The following is a 22,029-nucleotide window of genomic DNA, read 5'->3' on the forward strand; positions in this document are numbered from 1 at the left end:
TGTCTACGAGGAAACTCAATTTACTTTGGATGGAAAAGTCAACAATTTTTCATGTGTAATGCCACTGCATTTAGATTCAAGTTTCAAAGAAGCCCTGTTTGGGGTTAGACTTATATTTTTACAATCTGTGATAACTGCTGTTTTTAAAAGTTAAATTAATCCCCAGTAATGATCTTTTTTTAATGATCTACTTCAAATTAACACACAGCGTATATAGTTGGAAAAAGAAAAGATTTTTGGATATATATTTTATTTGACAGTGTTTTAGAATATCATACAGTAAACAAGATTTCTGTAAAAGTTAATTTATCCATAGTGGTGCGTTTCATAAAAATAGTTGCTCACTTACAGTCTTTTCTGTGACTATTAATACATGGAATTATATTTATAGAGATACAGCTGTACAGGGTAAATTCACAGCTAACACTACACAGAGATATTATTTGGAATGGGATTTAGATGGTGTGCTATCTTCACAGGTTATGGATTACAACCGCATAAAGCAATTGCTGCACAAGTAGTAGCTGTGAACTGTGCAAATTAGAGTTTATGCAAGCGTAATCTCAATTTTTTTTTTCCTTTTGTAACACATGGAAAATAAAGGTCAGAGGATACAGTACCGGGTCGTGCAGCTACACTACAGAAGCATTGTCCAAACCAGATTCAATAAATTAATGGCAAACTATACTGGATTTCTAGTCCAGGGGAGAAAGACTAATTGAGATTAAATCAAAAGTACTGTAAACTGCTACGTGTTTGTGCTTTTGTTTATGATGAATGGGTTTCATTTTTGGAAATTGGTTTTGCGAGCTGCAAGACCCTTCACTTGAGGCTTTCAACCATATTCTCATCTTGTCAAATGACTAAACGACTCCCATGTTTTTGATGGAATTCAAACGGCACTAGCTCAGGGTTAGCTCAGGATACTGCAATTATAGAGAGAGGGAAAGGGAGGCTATTATGTGTGATCTTGCTCGACAGACCTGATATCCTAGTTTTATTTATCTGACTGCAAGTGCGGGAGGTGAGGCTTATTTGCATTCAAATACCTGTAAGGGGCAGGATACGTGAGGATGTCATTGAAATACTGAAATGAAGCCTCATTCATTCAGGGCAAATTAAAGGGAAATTGCCTTCGGAAACATCTTGCCTTTTAACAGGTGTAGCTAATTAATTGAGGTTTTTTTTTTTTTATTTAACATTTTAAAAAGAAATACTAAAATAAGAAAAAAATTTGGGCTTTAGAATTTTACTTGGGGATCAACCACTTGATCCATGAAGATAAAAAGAAATATCTAGAGGTTGCTAATTAAAAAAAAAAAAAAAAAAAAGGCAAAGAGTACAAGACAAAAAAAGCAAACTAAATGGGAACAGAAGGAGAAAGAATAAGGAAAGAAAGATAAGCAGAAAGGAATGCTAAAAAGACTGATGTTCTTTAATGAAAATAAACTGGTTATAATAATTTCAATATTAGGGAGTCATAATTTAAGAAAATATAGGAGATATCTTTTGCCGCTGCTCTGTCAAAACGAATACGAAGAATGGAAAGAGGGTTTAAAAAAAAGACAGCAAGTGAAATATAAAGTTGCTGACAAAGCTATTTACCTCTTTTAGTCTGGGACAATAAAAACCAAAAAAGCCAAACCCAGTGCCGTCGAGTCGATTCCGACTCATAGCGACCCTATAGGACAGAGTAGAACTGCCCCCATAGCGTTTCCAAGGAGCGCCTGGCAGACCCTTTGGTTAGCAGCCATAGCACTTAACCACTACATCACCAGGGTTTCCTCTGGGACAACAGGAAAGCCTTTCCGTAAAGGAACTGCAGCGTTGCCAATCTTGATTTAATAATTGTGGTCTTTCAATTGTAAAATTCATACTTTAGACGAAAACCAATTAAGATCTATGAGCTAAATAGCAAAATTCTGACTTACGACAAACCGTTCCCTAGGATACAATTTTTAAAACCTTTTTTTTCTATCACTGAAAATGTACAGAAATATGATTTGATCACAGAAATGGCAGTAAAATTGGCATCACACCAATGAATTCACTAGCTTTCTAACTCCTCCTGCAGTATGCAGGAACGGAACTAATACCAGTGATGGATGCCAAGGGTGAGCCATGGAAACATGTCATGGGCGAACAGTTCTAAATGTTTCAAAGAAACCCTTTAACCCCTGTCTAGATAGGTCAAGAACAATTTATTTACAATGCTTTAGATCAATTAAAAGATATAATCTTGTCTCAGTTTCAGCTTGCTCCGTGCAGTTTGATTTTTAAGGCGATATTCCAGTTTGTGATTGCTCTTAACTTGTTCAGTTTCTTGATATAAAGTTTGGATGATATCCAAATCCTTCATGCAGTGGGGGGATTTTTTTTTTCTTTTTTTCTAAAGCTACACTGCACTGTTTCCCTATGATGTTCTTCACGTATTTTGGTTCTTCCGTAGCTGCCAAAGCCCCCAAAATGGAACCGGGGGCTTTAGGATCAGTTTAGGTCTGCGTGTTGACGCTGTGCCACCCATGGACACGTGGGACTTCACATCGATGCTTCTAGGCCTTGGTGCCTCGTGGATCTATGCGTGTGACAATGAAAATAAATTAAAACGCCATGAGACGGAATCTAAGCAGAGAGGCCTGCGTCGAGGCGGGTAAGCGCAGGCCGCGCGGCTCATCTGCTGGCGGTGGAGGTGCCGGGTTTGAGGACTCCCGGCAGCTTGTCGGAGCCGGGCACCTTCCACGGCCCCGGCGCGACGGTGGCCTTGCGCGCCGGGGCGCCCCCTGGAGGCCGCGCGCCCTGCCGAGGGCCCGCGCGCGCGCCCGCCCTTCCCTCGACCTCCCGCGCGCCACCGCCGCCGCCTGGGCCCGCGAACGCGAACGCAGCACCCGGGCCGTCGCGCCGGCCGAGCTCGGGGCCGGCCGCTGCGCGGACGCCTTCCTTCCCGCCGGGCCGCGCCGCGTCCGCCGCGTCCTCCGAGGCGGGCCTGCCGGCCTCGGGCCGCCCCTGGCCGCCAGGCGCCTCCTCGAGCCTCGGCCGCGCGGCCCTCTGCGGACTGGCCGAGCGCTCGCTCTGCTCCCCGAGGCGCTGCTTCTTCTGGCCGCCGGCTGAAAGCTCCTTTGGTTTCCTAACGTCGTGTTCCCTTTTGATATCCCAAGATGGGTCTGGGCTTATCTGGTGGGAAGGGTCGGAGGGTAGGGCTGGATGTGATGGAGAGAATGGCGAGAGGACGTCTTCGAGGGAGACGCCTACTTCCGGCAGATCTGGGGAGGCTGCAGCGGGAGAACTCCAGGAGGTGGGTTCGTCTGTGGAACACGAAGCACAGGCGTTAGGCGTGGCGCCGCGCAAGGTTTCCACACTCCCGCGACTTCTCTCTACGCCAAGTACCAGGGCAGGCAGCCAGGGGGCGACTGCTTTTGAGGGTCCCAAGGCACTGCCACCTCCACCCTCACTGCCAAGAGGGCAGCCAGCGGCATCCCCGGGGATTGTGCGCACCCCCCTTCCCTTTCTCCCCCCACCCAGGTCATTGCAAAACCCTAGCCTAATCTCGCTGCTTTGACCCCTTCTAACTCCGTGGCTTTGTCATCAGGTCTGATTTGTTATGAACATCGGACTTGTCAGCACTTAGATCAGTGATTCTCAAACTTGAGTATTCAGCGGAATCATCTGGGTGGTTGTGAAAAATCCAGATTCCCAGGGGATTAGGCCCTGAGATTCCGATGGGATGGGGGCCAGGAATTTTTCTGCATTTTAAATAGGCAGCCAACTGATTTTGAAAAAGAGAACCAAGCTTTTGAGAAACACTGGTTTGGATCTTCTCAAAGTCGGGGGAGTGACTTTCTCAACCATTAGGTGTCACTCAAAGCATAATTCTTAGCTACCGCCAGATAATCTCTGAATATGGATAAACCTATGTAAAATGATCACTGTTGTCTTTTACAAATCATTGTCCTTGATTCTTTTTAGTAGTTCTAACATTGTGCAAGGCCCTGGGACTAAGATAAATGATTCTTTCTAGGAAGCCCAGTTTCCACATTTATTTAGGATTTAAGCTTTCTACTTCCAAAAGGATTTGAGGCAATTTATAATATCAAAACACATATAAAACAATGATAAAAATGAGAAATGAAAAAAAAAAAAAAAGGTTTTTTTAAAGCAACCACTGATCAGGAGCCAAATAGAAGGAGGAGAGATGTGTTAGGAATCTGAGATGAGCTAGTTACTACTACTGAGCACTGAAATTATTCTTGACTTTCTGGCTGCTAAGGCAAAATTAAAACAGGGAAATCCAATACAGTGGACCCTTGATATTTGTGAGGAATACGTCCCAAGACCTTTGGGAATCCCCAGGTTTTGGAATACCATTCTAGGGTGCAGTTTTGCTCCATAGAATTGGTATATGGTCATGAGCGAGGAACATGAAGCCACATTGATATCTGAATGCTGGGTGGCAGGCGAGGCTCCCTCACTAGCTAAGAGATTTGGTCTCATACACCAGCCTCAGTGCAGTGATTCAAATTCTTGTCTTTGTAATGTTGTGTGTCAGAGACCCTCAGAGGTCCTTGTGTATACTCAATCCATGAATCCAAAGGCTTCCTTTGTTTTAAAGTTGAGAATTCTTATAATGTACCTTTGATAATGATTTATAAAGAGATAAAAGGCAGAAGAGGGCAGTGGGTTGACAGTTCCAATGATGCTGGCCACCTTTAGCATATCAAATCAGTGTTATAAAAAAGGATTTGATATGAAATTTGAATGGAGTATTTAAGGCACAATGCCTCTTTCTTCTTCCTGTAGACTGATGTCCGCTATTTTTACAGAGTGAGTGAGAAAATCCTAGAAAAGGTATCCAGAGTCCTGGACTGGAATTCTGCCACTAGCATATACCAGCCGTGTGATCTTGGACCAACCACTTGATTTCTCTGAACCTTAATTTCCCCCTTTATAAGACAAGGGTAAAGCATCTACCTCACAGAGGTGAGATAAGGGAAATCACCTTCTAAGGGAAAAGCTCCCTACAGTGGGAGAGTTATGATGATTATTTGCAACCTGCTGAGTCAGATTTTTCTCAGGTGCTCCAGTGACTGCCTGCTTATGGGCTGGGTTCCCCTGGAAGCCATATTAACTAGCACACTTGCAGGTAAGGTTTTGAATAAGTACAATAATAAGTCATTCATTCACACATGCTGTGATTCCCAACTGTGGTTTTGCTATACCTCGGGTATCCTTGGTTTCCTAAGGAATATTCTGAAATCTTCAAATAAAAATGTCTTCCATGACAATTGGAATATGTTCTACTGGAATATGTTGGCTGGGTTAAAGCATTAAAATCAAACTAATAAGTGATAGACTGTGACAGCTCCGCTAATACAGGAAGATACTGTCGGAAATAGTTAGAAGTGGTCTTCAAAAGGCCTACCTTATAACTAGAGGGTAGTTTGTGCAACGGTAATCTCTGACTTGGACCATGGTAATGATATCTCACATTTTAATAGCTCTTTTCCCCACCATTACATCACATATGGTAGAGTCAATTAGCTGGCCTCAAATTACTTCTGAGATACAAGGAGAAGGTTGATATTATTCACACCATTTCCTGAAGGAGGAATTGAAGCAGAGAGAGGTTAAGTAACTTGACCAAGATTATAAAATGGGCTGGCCAGGAATGAAATTTTGGGTTGCTTTGCTCTTTTTGCTTGCTGAGAAAATTGTCCTAAGATGTCGTCTTGCAGAGAGGACCAAAGCATGTGAAATGGAAGCGCTTTGTGGCCACTGTTGATCAACAGGGAGTGGATTTCACCCTTGAACAGAATACTTAGCATTTGCTTGTGAACATCTACTTACAATGATAAACTGGAAGGTGAAATTATTCATAAGTACAAAAGGATTCTTACTATAAAAAGATTTCTCAAGAGCTTGTTTATAGATTATTAAATACTTAACAGTAGAAACTAAAAGCTAAAATGTTCCAAGCCACTGCTGATAAGAATATTAATCAGAAATTAAAATTAACTAGATCATAAAGTAAAATGTTTAAAAGATGGATATTTATATGTGTGGTTTAATATTTTCCACTTTTCTGGCAGGGAATTGTCCAGTGTAATACCAGACATGTGGTGTCTGAGTGAGGCAGGAACTTGAAAAGCCCCTAAAGCACCAAGTGCCTCTTTACCAGGTAGCCCTCTTCCCCACCCTGTCCTATTACCTGCCCCATCAAGGTGACAGGAATTCACCAATTGTTGTGAATAGGAAGAGCCCTTCTATAGCATTTCAAACTCAAATTTTTATGAAATCTTTACTTGCAATAATCAGAAAAATTAACCAAATTTAATTCTGGTTCCTTCAGACCTTGTTTTTTAATTTAATTTTTATTTTTGAACCTCGGCACTGGCTAAAGTGCGTGATCATGTTCGTTTGTGAGGTTGTTGCTGAGGAAGACGTGCTCCACAGCACCCTTCCTGTCTGAGAGGTTCTAAGTAGAATTAGAAATAGCAGAGACAAATCCCAGAAAGATTAAATCAACCAGGTGGGCCTGCTGGTATTTTTGTAGCCCCTTTGTCCAGTGATTCCCCCAGGCTCATTGGCTGAAACCAGAAAGACCTCTCAGTCCAAACTGGCTTCTCCCACCTGCCCTTTCCCCAAACCACCCCAGTGAAGATGCTCTTGTCAATGTCACCAATGTCTTTGATGCTGTCAAATTCAGAGGACATCTCTATGTATTCATGGTAATATGGTAATACTTTATCTTACCACATTTCACACAGCCAACTATTCCCTCCTGGAAACAAAATGGATTCTTGGCTTCCATAACACCCCATTTCCTGCGTTTTATCCTATCTAGCAGTTCCTTCTCAGGTTACCTTGCAGATTTCTCTTCTTTGACCTGACTTCTATATGTGGCATTCCACAGGGCTTGATCTTCTTTCTCCATAGTTTCTCCTAGGTGTTCTCATCTATCATGTAGCTTTTATATAACAATAATACTCCCAAATGAATTATTCAGCCTGGTGAACACTGCTGAACTCTGTGCTGGTATATCCACCTGCCTACTTGACATCTCAGCTTGGTAATTCATTGGTACCTTCAATTTAACAAGTCCAAAATGGAAACCTCTTCACCCAAGCCTATTCTGTACTCTCCCACTTATTTCCATCTTGGTGAATGGCACAGCCATCACTGGGAGTCCTCCTGGTTCCTTCCTCTCCCTTACCCCACAGATCCAATCCACTTGCAAGTCTTATTGGTCTTCAAATATAGCTGGACTCTGTCTACTTTACCTTCACTTTCACCACCTTAGTCCAAGATAGAGGGAAGACCCTGGAAGAATGCGGGACCTGACACCACTCAACCAGTGTGGACTGCCCAAGATAATCACACTTAAAAAAAGGCCGCACTGTGGTCATCTTTCATAAACCTTTGGGACATTGTTAAAGATAAATTTGAAAAATGAATTTTAGTGCTGTTCGGAAAAGAGAAGTTAGTGTAGAACGAACCACGCCTTCTCCCCTCAGCTTGGAGCCCAGGACAACTAACCTAGTTATCCTACCCAAGGGATGGGCCTATCTACTTACCATTTCTCATATGGACTGTTACAATAATGCACATTCTCTTTGCTTTTATTCTTGCCTACTGCCAATAATTATTCATTCAACATCCACAACAATCTCTTTGTGATCTAAATTAAATGATGCCATTCCCCTGCTTAAAACTTTCAGGGGATTCCCACTGCTCTTTAATTAAAATCCAAAATTGTTAACACGGCCTACAAAAGACTATGTGTTCTGGCCCCTGCCAGTCTCCTGGCTTCACTTCTCTTCATTCCCTATTCACCCAGTTCCTCAAGTACATCAAGGCCATTCTCTATTTTGAGATATCACTGCTGACTCCTCTACCAGAAAGGCTCCTCCGCAACTATTCTCCTGGTGGGTTCTTTTGCATTCTTTAGGTCTATAAATTTCACTGCAGTTCCCAGGAGATACTCCGTCCTCAACAGCATTTTTTTCTCCTAGTATTTATAATTAGTAATTATATATTTGTTTGCTTATTTGATAAATGTCAGTCTCAACTACTATATTGTAAGCTTCATGAAGGGAATGACCACATTGGCCTTGTTCACCACATTTGTACTTAATACCCAGGATAGTACTTGACACAAAATACGTGCTCAATTACTATTTGAAGAACAAATAAATCTATTCCACAAATAGAAAGGGAAGACTTAAAACCAAATGCCTATTTGAGGGAACACTTGAGAGCAAAACATTTTCACTTACATGATAAACTATCAAAACCAGGTTTGTATCTGTGACTTTGATCAGTTTTAGGAGGGAGGATGGTGATGAAATGGTAATGTGTATTTGAAGTGGGAAAGAAAATAAATTTGGTGGGAAGAGTGCAGCATAAAGTACATTGGGAAGAGTTCTCAGCTTTCATCAGTGGCCCCTGGGATGGAGAGGGACAAGGAGAAGCTCTGGCTCCAAGGGCACTCAGTTTCCTCTCAGTTTTTGCAGATGTTCTTTCCTTTGTTAATTTTATCAGATGCAATGTTGCCATGACTTTTCTTAAAGACGCTTCACCCCTAGGGAGTCATTAGTCAACATGCCAGCGAATGTCCAGATGAACCCACAGGTAAGACAGACCATAAACATCTTATATTCCATTGTGGGAAATGTGGGTCCCTTTCCTAAGTTAGGATCAGGTTTCTTACTCCCACCCCCGGCTCCATGTGTGTTCTAATCAGTTTGAGTCTTTCCTAGAAGATAGACTGATTATTATTATTACATTTTTATACAAATTATACACACAGACACCATTATCTTTGAGTTAAAACATATACAGTTCTTTAAATTATATTGTAGAACCCAGCAATACTGAAAAATAAAATGCACTTTAAAAAAAAAATTATTGTACTTTAGATGAAGGTTTACAGAACAAAAACTAGCTTCTCATTAAACAATTAGTACACATACTGTTTTGTGGCCATTGGTTACCCACCCTACGATATGTCAGCACTCTCCCTTCTTGACCTTGTGTTCTCTATTACCAGCTTTCCTGTCCCCTCCTGCCTTCTAGTCCTTGCCCCTGGGCTGATGTGCCCCTTTAGTCTCATTTTGTTTTATGGGCCTGTCTAATCTTTGGCTGAAGGGTGAACCTTGGGAGTGACTTCATCACTGAGCTAAAAGAGTGTCTTGGGGCCATACTCTGGGGGTTTCTCCAGTCTCTGTCAGGCCAGTAAGTCTGGTCTTTTTTTGAGAGTTAGAATTTTGCTTTACATTTTTCTCCAGCTCTGTCCGGGACCCTCTATTGTGATCCCTGTCAGAGCAGTTGGTGGTGGTAGCCATGCGCCATCTAGTTGAAAATGCACTGCTTCTACTTCATATGCCAGAGATTAAAACAAAAACAAACTTCATCTACTGAGACTGTGTTTCAACAGCTTGTTTATCTTATGGCAGGTGACAGTAACCAGATAGCTGCCCAGCAAAGAATAAACTGCTTATTGCTGTGAATTGGTATCTGAGTTATTAGTTTTCTCAGGGTGGTCTTATCTCCAACTAAAAATTTGTACAGGTGAGGAAAAGTGCAACTTGACTCAAAGAAGAGTTCTTTTTAACCTGTGCTGAAGGGTAAGGGAGACCACCTTGGAAGGGAGCCTGCTTCTGGCTCTGCACTTCACTTGTGGCCTGAGGCTCCAGCTTCAGCTGGGTGGTCCCCCAAACTCCCGATAGGTGTTCTGTGCTGCTCTCCTCCCGTTGATACAGAGCTTGGACCCAGGGTCTAATGAATGCTTTTAAAATTAGGGTGTCCAGGAAGATAACAATAGTATTACTACTATTGGTATCACTACTAATTGTAGTCGTTCACATTGATTAGTTACTTACTAGGTACCAGGCACTCTTCTAAGCCCTTGAATGTATTAACTCTTGTTAATATATGTGAACGTGCACATTTTGCAGATGAGGAAACTGTGGCACAGAGAGGTTAAGTAACTTGCCCCATGGCTACACAGGTGGTAGGTAATGGAGCAGGGTCATTGAATGCCTTTCTGAATTGAGTAATGCTCTCCAAGCTCAGCCCAAACCAGGGCTTTGAACTGGTTCGTTCTGGTTCGAACTCCTGAGAATTTGCATTTCCACCCCAGGTATACGGAATCAGAATCTACTGTTTAGCAAGGTCCTCAGGTGATTCTTATGTTTAATGAATTTTGAGAACCACTTCTCTACTAGTGGTTCTCAGAACTGGTCCCTAACCAGCAGCATTAGTATACCCTGGGAACTTGTTAGAAATGCAAATTCTCAGCAGTGGTTTGTACCTGAGTGAACCCGTTGGAAGCCCTGGCCCAAATGTCCTCACTAGCCTCCTTTGTTATCTGCTCTTCTGATTGAGAAATGGGGGTCGTGACAGAAACTTCCAGCTAAAGTGACTGTCAGAGGCAGAGCCATCATTATTCCTAAAGGAGACTCTGAAATGCCATTCGTGTTTGAATCTTGGACACAAAAGGACAATCACTGTGGTATAGGGTGTTAATTTGTGAAAATGCTGGAAATGTGAGCTGGAATCAGAGAACAGTGAGATTAGATTTCCTAAGGGCAGGAGTAATATTATATGCTTTAAAAATATCCCTCACAGTGCTACACCTTGAATCTGGATTGAATTGAAAATATTCATATTAGATATTGGAACCACTGAGTCAGTTTGAGACGTAAGTACTTTTACTGGTCAAATGACTGAAATTATTCCATAAAGAAGTCCATAGATTTGGTGTTACTTCTCATAAAAACCTTCCCTGTTGCAACCTACAGTTGGCTGAGGTTAGAGAATACTGATGTGGTTGTATTGAAATCTATTTTCTCTTAATTTAGAATATTATAGGAAGATACAAAAATAATTAGGGTAGATCAAGGGGCAGTAATATGAAGTTATTTGGTGTTTGAAAGAAAAACCTTCTAAGGATTGTGTTCAAACCATAACGGTTATTTGGAGCTGTTCAGCCATCACTGAGGTGATTGCTTTTTGTAACAAATTATAAAGAAGCAAAATGTGCATTTAAAAAATATTGGCACAAATTAATTATTTTAGTCTCTTTTGGTCTTTCTGATGTATTGTTTTCAGTTGGAGGGATTGTTAATGGCTTTCAAACGTGTTTTTGTTTTACATTTGTTACCAGAGAGGATGTAAACCAGGTCTTATAAACATTAATAACATTTTTAGTTGTGACTATATATGCTTGGAAACCCTGGTGGCGTAATGGTTAAGTGCTACAGCTGCTAACCAAAGGGCTGGCAGTTCGAATCCGCCAGGCTCTTCTTGGAAACTCTATGGGGCAGTTCTACTCTGTTCTCTAGGGTCGCTATGAGTCGGAATCGACTCGACGGCACTGGGTTTGTTTTTTTTGTGTTTGTTATATATGCTTACTGTAGCTTCATATTTATACTTATTTTAAAAGCGTAATCGAAGGTGCAGCAGTAAACCTGTGGCAAGCTTTAGCATCCTCCGTGGCGGACAGTGCACACTGCAGGGCTAGGTGGGGCTGTTAGTAATGAAACTACCATTTCCTGAGTGCTTCGTATGTACCAGGAACTGTACTATGTGTATTATGACACTGTGCTAAACCTCAAAACAATGCTAAGGACTGTAGTGCTATTTTCGTTGTTTCACAGATGAGGAAACTGAGACTTAGATAAATTAAGCAATTTACCAGGACCATTCATCTAGTAAATGAGAGTCAGGACTGATTATATGACTCCATAGCCCAAGTCCAAACCCAAACCACTACTGTATTCTAGTGCTTCCCAAACTTTTCCACATCAAGACACACATGTTGTTGTGCTGTGCCACTGAGTCAATTCCGACTCATAGCGACCCTATAGCACAGAGTAGAACTGCTCCATAAGATTTCCAAGGAGTGGGCGGTGGATTTGAACTGCCGACCTGTTCGTTAGCAGCCTGAGCTCTTAATCACTTCTCCACCAGGGCTCCCAAGACACACATAGAAAAGGATAATATTTAGACAATATGCTGAGTAAATAGATGAAGATGGTCAAGGTCAGAAGATACCGGTCAAGCTGTTTACAAAACTCATAAAATTCTGCACTAAAAATAGTAAATTTTACTGTATGTAAATCATATCTTAGTTTTAAAAATGTGAAAAGTTAATTCCTGTTGCTGTCGGGCAGATTCTGAGTCATAGTGACCCTGTAGGACGGAGGAGAACTGCCCTATAGGGCTTCCAAGGAGTGGCTGGTGGATTTGAACTGCCGAACTTTTTGGTTAGCAGCCAAGCTCTTAACCACTGCACCACCAAGCCTCCAAAAAGTTAATAGTACTGTGATGAAATGTTTTTAAGTCTGATGTGAAGAAGTCTTTTTAAATTGGCTACACTTTTTGCAAATAATGTCTCCACCACTAATATGCTTAGTAATCTCCCTTCCTCCCTCACCATTGAGCAAGATAAGCCTCAGCCCAATGAAACAAATGAATTCTCAGTTCACGAAGTTAGCAGAGTCTGAATTAAAGAAGTTTTAAAAATCTTTAGGAGGTACCTTTAATCTCAAAGCTTTTCTGGAGTCTCGTTTTTCATCAGAGAAATACAACACTGTCTGAAGTTGGCTGAGAACTGAAATAATCACAATGTGCCTAGCTCATGGGAGGAAATGTTGGAGACTGATAATAGCCATCTCTTGAAAAAGATGGAAGAAGTGGAAATGAGTTACTCAGAGGATCCTTTCCGACTCCAGCTAAACCCAAACCTGTGGGGTACCCAAACAAGACCTTCCTCACAACCCCTTCCTCTGCCTCTGTGAACTATTCATGGGCAAGACTAGGGCATAACGTTAATTCACTTCTAGATGGAGGCCCACCAGGGGATAAACAATTCTGGCTGTTTAAAAGAAAATGAATTACTGGAAGCAGAGCTCTTGTGTCTGGAGCTGTCCAATTTTGCTGTTATTCTATTTCAGCAAGGCTATCTTTAGACTTAGACACTAGTGGCATAGTGGTCAAGAACTATCCTTTTGGTTAGTAGTTCAAATCCACTCAGCCCTCCTTGGAAACTCTATGGGGCAGTTCTACTCTGTCCTTATAGGGTTGCTATGAGTGGGAATCGACAGGATGGCAAGGGGTTTGGTTTTGGTTCGGATCTTTAGACAATTTTTTCCGTGCTCCACTTTATTTTTCAAAAGCCTTTCCTCTCATTCACATCTCTCTACATTGTGACCCAGTACACAGCTACTCTATTAGTTCTTTTTTTTCCAATCAATAAATATTTATTGAGCACTTTGTGTGACACAGTCCTGTGCATTGAAAATACGCCTATGAAGAAAGCAATATCTGTCTTCATGGATTGAATTATGTCCCCCCCCCCGCCCACGCCAAATGTGTGTATTAACTTGGTTAGGCATGATTCCCAGTATTCTGCGGTTGTCCATTTTGTAATTGTTATTTTATGTTAAAGAGGATTAGGGTGAGATTGTAACACCACTCTTACCCAGGTCACATGGCTGATCCAATATAAAGGGAGTTTCCCTGGGGTGTGGCCTGCACCACCTTTTATCTCTCAAGAGATAAAAGGAACGGGAAGCAAGCAGAGAATGGGAACCTCACCAAGAAGGCAGCTCTGGGAGCAGAACCCGTCCTTTGGACCTGAGGCTTCTGTGCTGAGATGTCGAACGACCAAGGGAAGACTGATGACAAGGACCTTCCTCCAGTGCTAACAGAAAGAAAGCCTTCCCCTGGAGCCAGTGCCCTGAATTTGGACTTCTGGCCTACTGGACTGTGAGAATAAACTTCTCTTTGTGGCATTTCTGTTATAGCAGCACTAGATGACTAAGACACTGTCATTGTGGAAGAGACAGAAAATTGGTATACATACAAATAGGTGTATAATAGGAAGTCAGATATGGATTAATTCAGTAAAGAAAAATAAGGTAAGGTAAGGATATGGAGAGTTGTGGGGGTGTTGTTTTAGATAGGGTAGCCAGGAATATCTCTCTGATGAGGTGACATTTGAGAGAGACTTGAATGAAGAGGAGCAAGTCATGTGGATAGTTGGGATAAGAATAATCTAGGCAGATGGAACAACCAGTGCAAAGCTCCAGGTGAGCGTGCTTGTCATGTTCAAGGCATGATAAGAAGGACTGGGAGGTAGAAGGGGGGAAGGGTCAGATCACATAGGACCTTGTGGGCTTCAGTAAGAAGTTTGGATTTTATTCTTAGTGTAATGGAAGCCATTGGATAGTTCTAAACAGAGGAATGATATATGATTTATATTGTATAAGGCCAACCTGGAGGCTAAGTACAAAATGGAGTGCAGGTGGAAACAAGAACACCAGTTAGGAGGCTATTGTGGTAGGCCAGGAAAGAGATGATGGTGGCTTGGACTAGGGTGGTGGTGATTGATGGAGGTGATGGGAAGAAGTTGGATTCAGGATATATTTTTGAAGACAGACTAGATTGGATCTGTTGATGGATTAGATATGGGGTGTGAGAGAAAGATAGTAGTCAAGGATGAGCCACGGCTTTCTTTTTATATTTATTCATTAAAAGATGTATTGACCTTTACTCAGGCGTGTGCTAGGCACTGGAGATGTAAAGATGAAAAAGATATAATTTGTGCCTTTAAGAAACTGATAGTACACTAAGAATTCTAGAGGCATGTTCAGAGTGCTGTGGGTTGGGCAGGGAGAGGACAGACTGTTCTGTATTTGGGAGTTGGGGAAGGCTTTAGCTTGGGTTTGAAGGGACAATAAGAGTTCACTGGATGGAGAAAATAAGGAAGAATATTCCAGAAAGTGAGATCGGGAAGTGTAGTGCTCAGTGGGCTGTTGTGGGAATGGCGAGGGGTCCGTATAGTGATGGAACGAGGCTGGGACCTTGGGTGTCAACTAAGGAATACAAAAGTCTTACAGACAACGGGAGCCAATGTGGTTTTTAAGCAGAAGAGTGATAAGGGTAATCCCTCTTCCTTATCTAACAAGTGTGAGTTATTCACTGATATTGACAAATAAATTGCACTTGGATTCAAACTTAGTAAGTGCTTGAATTTTAGTGTCATATTGTTTTAGATTCTTTAATCAACAAATGAAATTTCTTTTTTCCTTATGGAAATAGGATTTTTTTTTCTTGTTTCTTTTTTCCCATTGGCAAGCAGAAGTATGTTCATACTTTAAAAAAAAGAAATACTATTAATTTTGTGATTCCAGAATAAAAAAACCAAACCCGTTGCCACTGAGTCGATTCTGACTCGTAACGACCCAATAGGACAGAGTAAAACTGCCCTGTGGCATTTCCAAGGAGTGCCTGGTGGATTCAAACTGCTGATCTTTTTGGTTAGCAGCCATAGCCTTTAACCACTATACCACCAGGGTTTCTAATTTTGTGATTAATGTTTATTGAACATCTACTCTGTGTTAAATGAGCATTTAGCATAGTTTTTTGGCACATGGTAAGCACTTGTAAAAATCATGATGATAGTGAAAAGACAGGTAACTTTTTCTTTTTGGCATTTACTGTGTACCAAGCACTGTGCTAAATATCTTGCATGTATTCTGTCATTTAAATTTCACAACAAACCTATGAGGTAGATACTGTTACTATTTTCATTATACAGATAAGGAAACAGGCTCGCAGAGGTTAAGTGGCTCATCTAGGGACTGTCTCCTTGCCATCTCTTTAGCCTTTACGTAACATTTATTTAAAGTTCCTAGGAGTCGCAGAAGGAGAAGTGTGGATCACTCCCTGCTTTCTCATCCATCCTGCAGAAGATGTTAAGAGCAGAGCTATAGCCCTAGAGAAGGATGCACAGTTACAGACCCTGGGAGATGTGCCACCCGGATAGTGCACCTGTGAAGGCTCAGATAGAGGCAAGCAGGGGCTGTAGCCAACACTCAGCCCCCCGTCTTCACATGACCAGACCCTTCAGGGGCCTCTCTCACTGCCTTGTCTGCAGTGGTTAATTTCTAGTTCAGCTCTTTGTGTTTCTTTCACAACATGCCTTACAATTTGTGTGTTAACTGTTCTTTGTAACTGTGTCTCCCTTCCTAGAAGATAAATTCTTGGTTAGGCAGGGACTCGGGTGGTGCCTGGCTGGGCTGGGATCACAGCAGGGATGGATTACCCAACAGGCAAGGTAAGCACAGTGCTTACCTTGCTTACCAGATCATCTGTAGTGAACAATTTCACATTTTTTTCACAACATCACAGATTCTGCTTCTAGGTATGGCTGGCAACTGTCTCTCTCCCAACCCCACAGCAGCTTCCTACAGAATCAAAGCCTCTTTTTAAATTTACAGTCCCTGACAGGGGCAGATTACCCAGCAAACTAGGTAAGTACGGGCTTACTTGTGTTTACCTACTAATCTGTAGTTGCCAGCTTCACATGGGTTTCACCACATCAGTGATCACATCAAACCCATGTGAAATTGGTCACTACAGATTAGTAAGTAAGCACAAGTAAGCCTGTGTTTACCTTGCTTACTGGATAATCCGCCCCTAGATCATAGGCTTCTCTCTGAACTCAGTGCCTAGGAGGTTGCTGGGTCTTTGGCTCCAGGTGCAGGTTCCTGGTTATTGTACCCTTTTCTCTATGAGGCACCTGAGTATGCTGAAAAACTTTACTCATGGGGTTGTGAAAACCTGCATGTTCCCTGCTTTGGTAACAAAGAACAAAAGCTAATACTGTTTGAAAGTATCTGAGCCCTCATTGGTATTCGTGCTGTAGTTCTCAAGGTGTGCATAGGTCGGGAATGACAGGAGCCAGAGGTAGACAACACTGTAGAAACAGGCTGAAGACAGAAGATGGTCTAGGGGCAGAGGGCTTGTGAGTTTGCCTGACCTTAAAAGGAGAGTTTTGGTGGGTTCCGATAGAGGCTGCCTATGTGTTTTTATTTCTGCAAAGTTTCAGGCCTTCCTAGAAATAAACTGATCATTATCAATTGCTGTAGCATTTAGGGCTCATATGATAGCCGATTTTGAGCAGGTTTAATTTCATTTTAGCAAAAGATAAAGCTTTTCATTGGAGTCACTTCTTTAGAAATAAAATTGAACTGAAAAATACCAGAAACTCTATCACTATGGATGGTTTATCTGGGTCTTGGGTTTTTGCAGGTTTGTGCACATGTAGAAAAATCCAGTGTGTCAGCAACCCCTGCTAAGGGTGCTAGCGCAATACCCTAGATAAGGGCTGCAGGCTGGCAAGGGAGCCAGAGGATGGCTTGGGAAATGCAAATTGGGGCTTAGTGAGGAGTACTCATGTTGGTGGGCCTGTTGGCAGTGGCACAGACTCACATACGGAACCAAGCTTTTACAGTGGTCCCCACATGCATACGTACACATTTGCTAACGGAGTCGGAACTAGTTCCCAGTCTGTGTGCACATTAGGGGCCTAAACACTCAGCCCCAGTCTCTTTGCATGACCAGACCTTCAGATCAGCTCCTTCAGCCTCACCTCCTCAGAGCAGCCTGTCTCACCGCCTTGTCTACAGTGGTTATTTTCTAGGTCAGCTCCCTCTGTGTTTCTTTCACGACATGTACTACAATGTGTCTCCTTTAGTTAGAAGATAAATTCTATTAGACAGGAACTGTGATCTGTCCTGTTCACTGTTGCAACTTTAGTACTTAACACAGTGTTGGGCACATACTAAGTGCTCAAGAAATACTAATTGAATGAAGAATGAACGAGTCAGAAATTTTCTTAAAAGTGGAACAGCAGCCAACCGTAATAATTTAGAGAAATGTGGGGAAAGCTGGTATATTTGAAATATGCTTAAGTACGTATATTAAAAAACCCATTACCATCGAGTCGATTCTGACTCATAGCAACCCTATAGGACAGAGTAGAACTGCCCCATAAGGATTCTAAGGAGTGGCTGGTGGATTTGAACTGCTGACCTTTTGGTTAGCAGCTGAGCTCTTAACCACTGTGCCACCAGGACTCCATATATATATATAGTCACTATGGGTTGGAATTGACTCGGCGACAGTGGGTTTGGTTTTTATATGGTATATTTATATATATATGACATCACTTGCTGTTATGAAACTCTTATTTAGTTAAATGTATTATATGACTGTAAAATGAAAAAAATTTAAGGATGTAACACGTTATGTAAAATTTGTAGGAAAAAATTTGTAAGGAGTCCAAGGAACAGCTGGTGGATTTGAACTGCTGACCTTTTGGTTAGCAGCTGAGCTCTTAACCACTGTGCCACCAGGACTCCATATATATATATATATAGTCACTATAAGTCAGAATTGACTCGACGACAGTGGGTTTGGTTTTTATATGGTATATTTATATATATGACATCACTTGCTGTTATGAAACTCTTATTTAGTTAAATGTATTATATGACTATATTTGTAAAATGAAAAAAATTTAAGGATGTAACACGTTATGTAAAATTTGTAGGAAAAAATTTGTAAGACATTTTAACACTTTGCTGTCATAGTGTGTTCTCAAGAGCAGCAGTGCTGGCATCACCTGGGAGCTTCTTAGACATACAGCATCTCATTCCCCACCCCAGACCCACTGAGTCAGCATCTGCATTCTAAACAAGATCTCCAGGGATTGCTGTGCACATTAAAGCTGGAGGATTTGTGCCATAAAAAAATTAGGAATTTAGCCTGTGAGATCATTTTGTGAATTGTAGGAGGCAGGTTTGACCAGGGCACTGAAGGAGGAATGGTAGTTCCAGGAGGAATGAGAAATTCTCTATGACTAATAGGCTACTTTTTGTTTTTAAATCATAAAGAGAGCCTGTTGTTTTGGTTAAGCTGGTGAGCATTTTAACTAAGCATGAGTCACACCATGTTACTGGCACAGCTAACTCTATGGAAGTTTCTAGAATTTCATTCAGGGCAGAACAATAACATCTCTTGACTGTCTCAACTGTGATTGAAAGAGAGGGTATCTGAATGGCATGTTAATAGTGCTTAATTAATATTCACTTATAAAGTTTTTAAAATATTAGTAAATGCTTAGCTGTTGTTATAAGGAACAACTTGGAGCCTATTTATCCAGTTAACAAATGTCTTAGATTGTCAGTGGGGTGGGACACGATGGCTAATATTGGCTCCTCATTTCTTGCTGGCAGCAACTTGAGGGGAGAATCAAGATGATGCAACTCTTCTCGGAAAACCCGGGTGAAGAAAACCTCCTCAAATTCCTAAATTTTAGACAGGATTAGTGATGGGGAAAATAAGTGGTCTGATTCTCTCACACTTACTGGTTAATGAAATCAATAAGCATTTAGTCGGTGCCTACAGGTGCCAGTGTGGGTCCGGCGCTGGGGATCAAAGACTAATGGTACCAGATTCCTGCCTTCAAGGGGATTATGTGACCCTGGTTTATCCATGACACATCTCTTCCTGGCCTAGTGAAAAACTGGAAATTCTCTCTCTTTAATTAATTTACTCAGTGCTGTAGGTCAATAGAAGGACCAATCACAGTGAAAAAGATTGTTCTTTTCCACCTGGAAAATTCAACCTCCTTTCTGTGGTGTCCTTTGTCACTGATCCTCATCAGTGTGCATAATCTTTCCTTTACTCTGAGCAGGTTGTTTTTGTTCTGTGGGCCTCCAGAGCAGAAAGGAAAACCATTTTAGATGAATCATCTTCTGCTGAATGTGCCTGACACATTGGTGCCAAAGAGGCAATAAATCATAATAAATGGAAATAGTTGCCCGTGGCATGATCTGATTGAGTCATTTAAACAATCACTTTGTATTGACAAAGGGTAGGGTGATTATGCCAGAGAAATTCAAAGGCGCTTGGAACAAATGAACTGGAGAAATTGCTTGAAAAATGTAGGGGTTTCTTCCAGGGCAATAGACTTCCTTCATTCCAACTCAGCCTTGACGACTACAGACCCCAGTGGGTGAGTATTTAAGACACTAATTCTTCCCCCTTACCCTCAATGGAGGGGGCCGACCGCACAGCTGGCACCAGAGACTCGCATTCTAAGTCTGCAGTTTTGAGAGATGAACCTCATAGCGACCTGATAATACCAGTCTGCAGGTTGAGAGATTAATCCACACATTAATGTGTGGGTAGATCATTTAGAGGGCAGCTTCTGGCACACACGCAACCATTCTAATACAGACATTAGACTTGAACAGGGAAGTCATAATAATTTGTGTTCCTGAGACGTTACGTTTGTGCTCTTGGGGCACCCCTCTGGGACTTCTGGGGAAGAGGTAGTTTTGTATGTATTTTCCAAAGGAGAGTGCTGGGAGCATAAGTGACTTCCTTTGGATAACCCTGCAAGCAGGGAGGGGTTAGAACATAATTCCAGGTCTTTCCCACACTCTCTCCAAGCTAGAGCTGAAGAGGAGGGGAAAGGGGCCTGGGGAAGCTCTCAGCTCGGGCCGGAGGGCGAACGAGCATCTCCTGGTGCCTCCTGGCCGGGCCGCATCCTCCAGCTCCCCCGTGGGTCTCTCGTAGCTTCCCGGGATCGGTTTGGCTCAGTCCCTGAGAGGGCTGGGGCGCGCCGACCTCCACCCCTTCTTCAGCTTTCCCTGTGTTAGCAAGGGCACCCCACTCGAGTTCAGATGGCGGTCCCTAGACTGGGCATGAGGAGCTCCTCCCCACCCAACACCCCAAGTAGACTTGGAGCAGTGGGTTTCAGCCTCGAAGCACAAGAATGCTCCTGGGAACTGCACCTCACACCAATCACATAACACTTTGGCGGGGGCCCAGGCATGGTATTTTAGGTATGTTGCAGTCTATCCATTGCAACTCATAGTGACCAAATAGGACAGAGTAGAACAGCCCTATGGGGTTTCCAAAGCTGAAATCTTTAGAGAAGCAGACTGTCACATCTTTCTCCCGCTGAGGGGCTGGTGGGTTGCAACTGCTGTTTAGAAGCCACACCTTAACCACTGTGTCACCAGGGCTCCCTAGCTGATAATAGGAATCACATACTTTTCACCTGAGAAGTCTAAGTGCTCTTAGGTTATTGTTAGCAGCCCCAGAGTCTGTCCAACTCATGGCGACCCCAGGCGTTAAGAGAGTAGAACTGAGCCTGAGGGCTGTATTGGCTGTAATCTTTAGGGAAGGAGTCCCTGGGTGACACAAATGGTTAGGCCCTGAACTACTAGCTGAAAGGTTGGCAGTTTGAATCCACTCAGAGGCATCTTGGAAAACAAGCCTAGCCATCTGCTTCTGAAAGGTTACAGCCTTTGAAAACCCTATGAAGCAGCTCTACTCTGCGCACATGGTGTCACCATGGGTCAGGATTGACTTGGTGGCAACTAACAACAGTAATCTTTAGGGAAGCAGGCAGCCAGGCCTTTTCTTCTGCAGAGACGATAGCAAACTGCTTGTGCCCCCCAGGCTCCTTAAGTTTGCCTATTTTCACATCACTCATTATAGCTGGACCCAGGAATGATGGGCGACTTGCCCTAAAATAAATAACTGGTAAAATGCTGATTGAGGAAGTGTTAATCCTTTGAGAGGTCTGTCATAAGTCACCCGTCTAAGGGTACTAGATAATTCCTGAGGAGTCTGTACCTAAGGGAGCCCTGGTGGTGCTGTGGTTGTGCTTGGCTGCTAACCAAAAGGTCAGCGGTTTGAACCCACTAGCTGCTCCATGGGAAGAAGATGTGGCAAGTTGCTTTCATAAAGATTTAGCCTTGGAAACCCTACGGGCAGTTCTACTCTGTCCTGTAGGGTTGCTATAAGTCAGAATAGACTCAGTGGCAATGGGTTTGGTTTGTTCCCAAGACAAAGGGGGAGCAGCATCAGATGAAAGCTTGTTGCCTTCCTGTGCATCACCTACTTTGCACAGGGCGTGTTGGCGGAGAAAGATAGAAACAACCCAGGGTCTTTGTGATTTAGCATCAGAGACCACTTCTGCTTCTCCTCTGAAACTTGTGTGTGTTTAACGTGAGCCCTGTGGAAAGAAAAACTTCACCAACAACGTTCACTCACGGCCAGTTACCCCAGCCCTGCAGCCTGATGATGGAATGAGCCTTCTGCTTTAGATACTGTACCTGAAGCCTTTGAGACTCCTTGGAGTGAGTAGGAGCATTTAAATAA

General features: G+C 42.5%; 1 protein-coding gene across 2 annotated transcripts in view; it reads right to left on the reverse strand.

The window, feature by feature from the left end:
* Nucleotides 1-1,340: 1,340 nt before the first annotated feature.
* The window catches only part of MAGI2 (membrane associated guanylate kinase, WW and PDZ domain containing 2), a 1,483,873-nt gene continuing 1,463,184 nt past the window's right edge, over nucleotides 1,341-22,029 (reverse strand). For both annotated transcript variants that reach the window (XM_064289914.1, XM_003407180.4), the window contains one exon: nucleotides 1,341-3,302. In XM_064289914.1, coding sequence (XP_064145984.1) covers nucleotides 2,671-3,302 — 632 coding nt within the window. In that variant the 3' untranslated portion in view covers nucleotides 1,341-2,670. The remainder of the gene's footprint in view (nucleotides 3,303-22,029) is intronic.

Source organism: Loxodonta africana, chromosome 8, assembly GCF_030014295.1.
Source record: "Loxodonta africana isolate mLoxAfr1 chromosome 8, mLoxAfr1.hap2, whole genome shotgun sequence".
Classification (NCBI taxonomy): domain Eukaryota; kingdom Metazoa; phylum Chordata; class Mammalia; order Proboscidea; family Elephantidae; genus Loxodonta; species Loxodonta africana.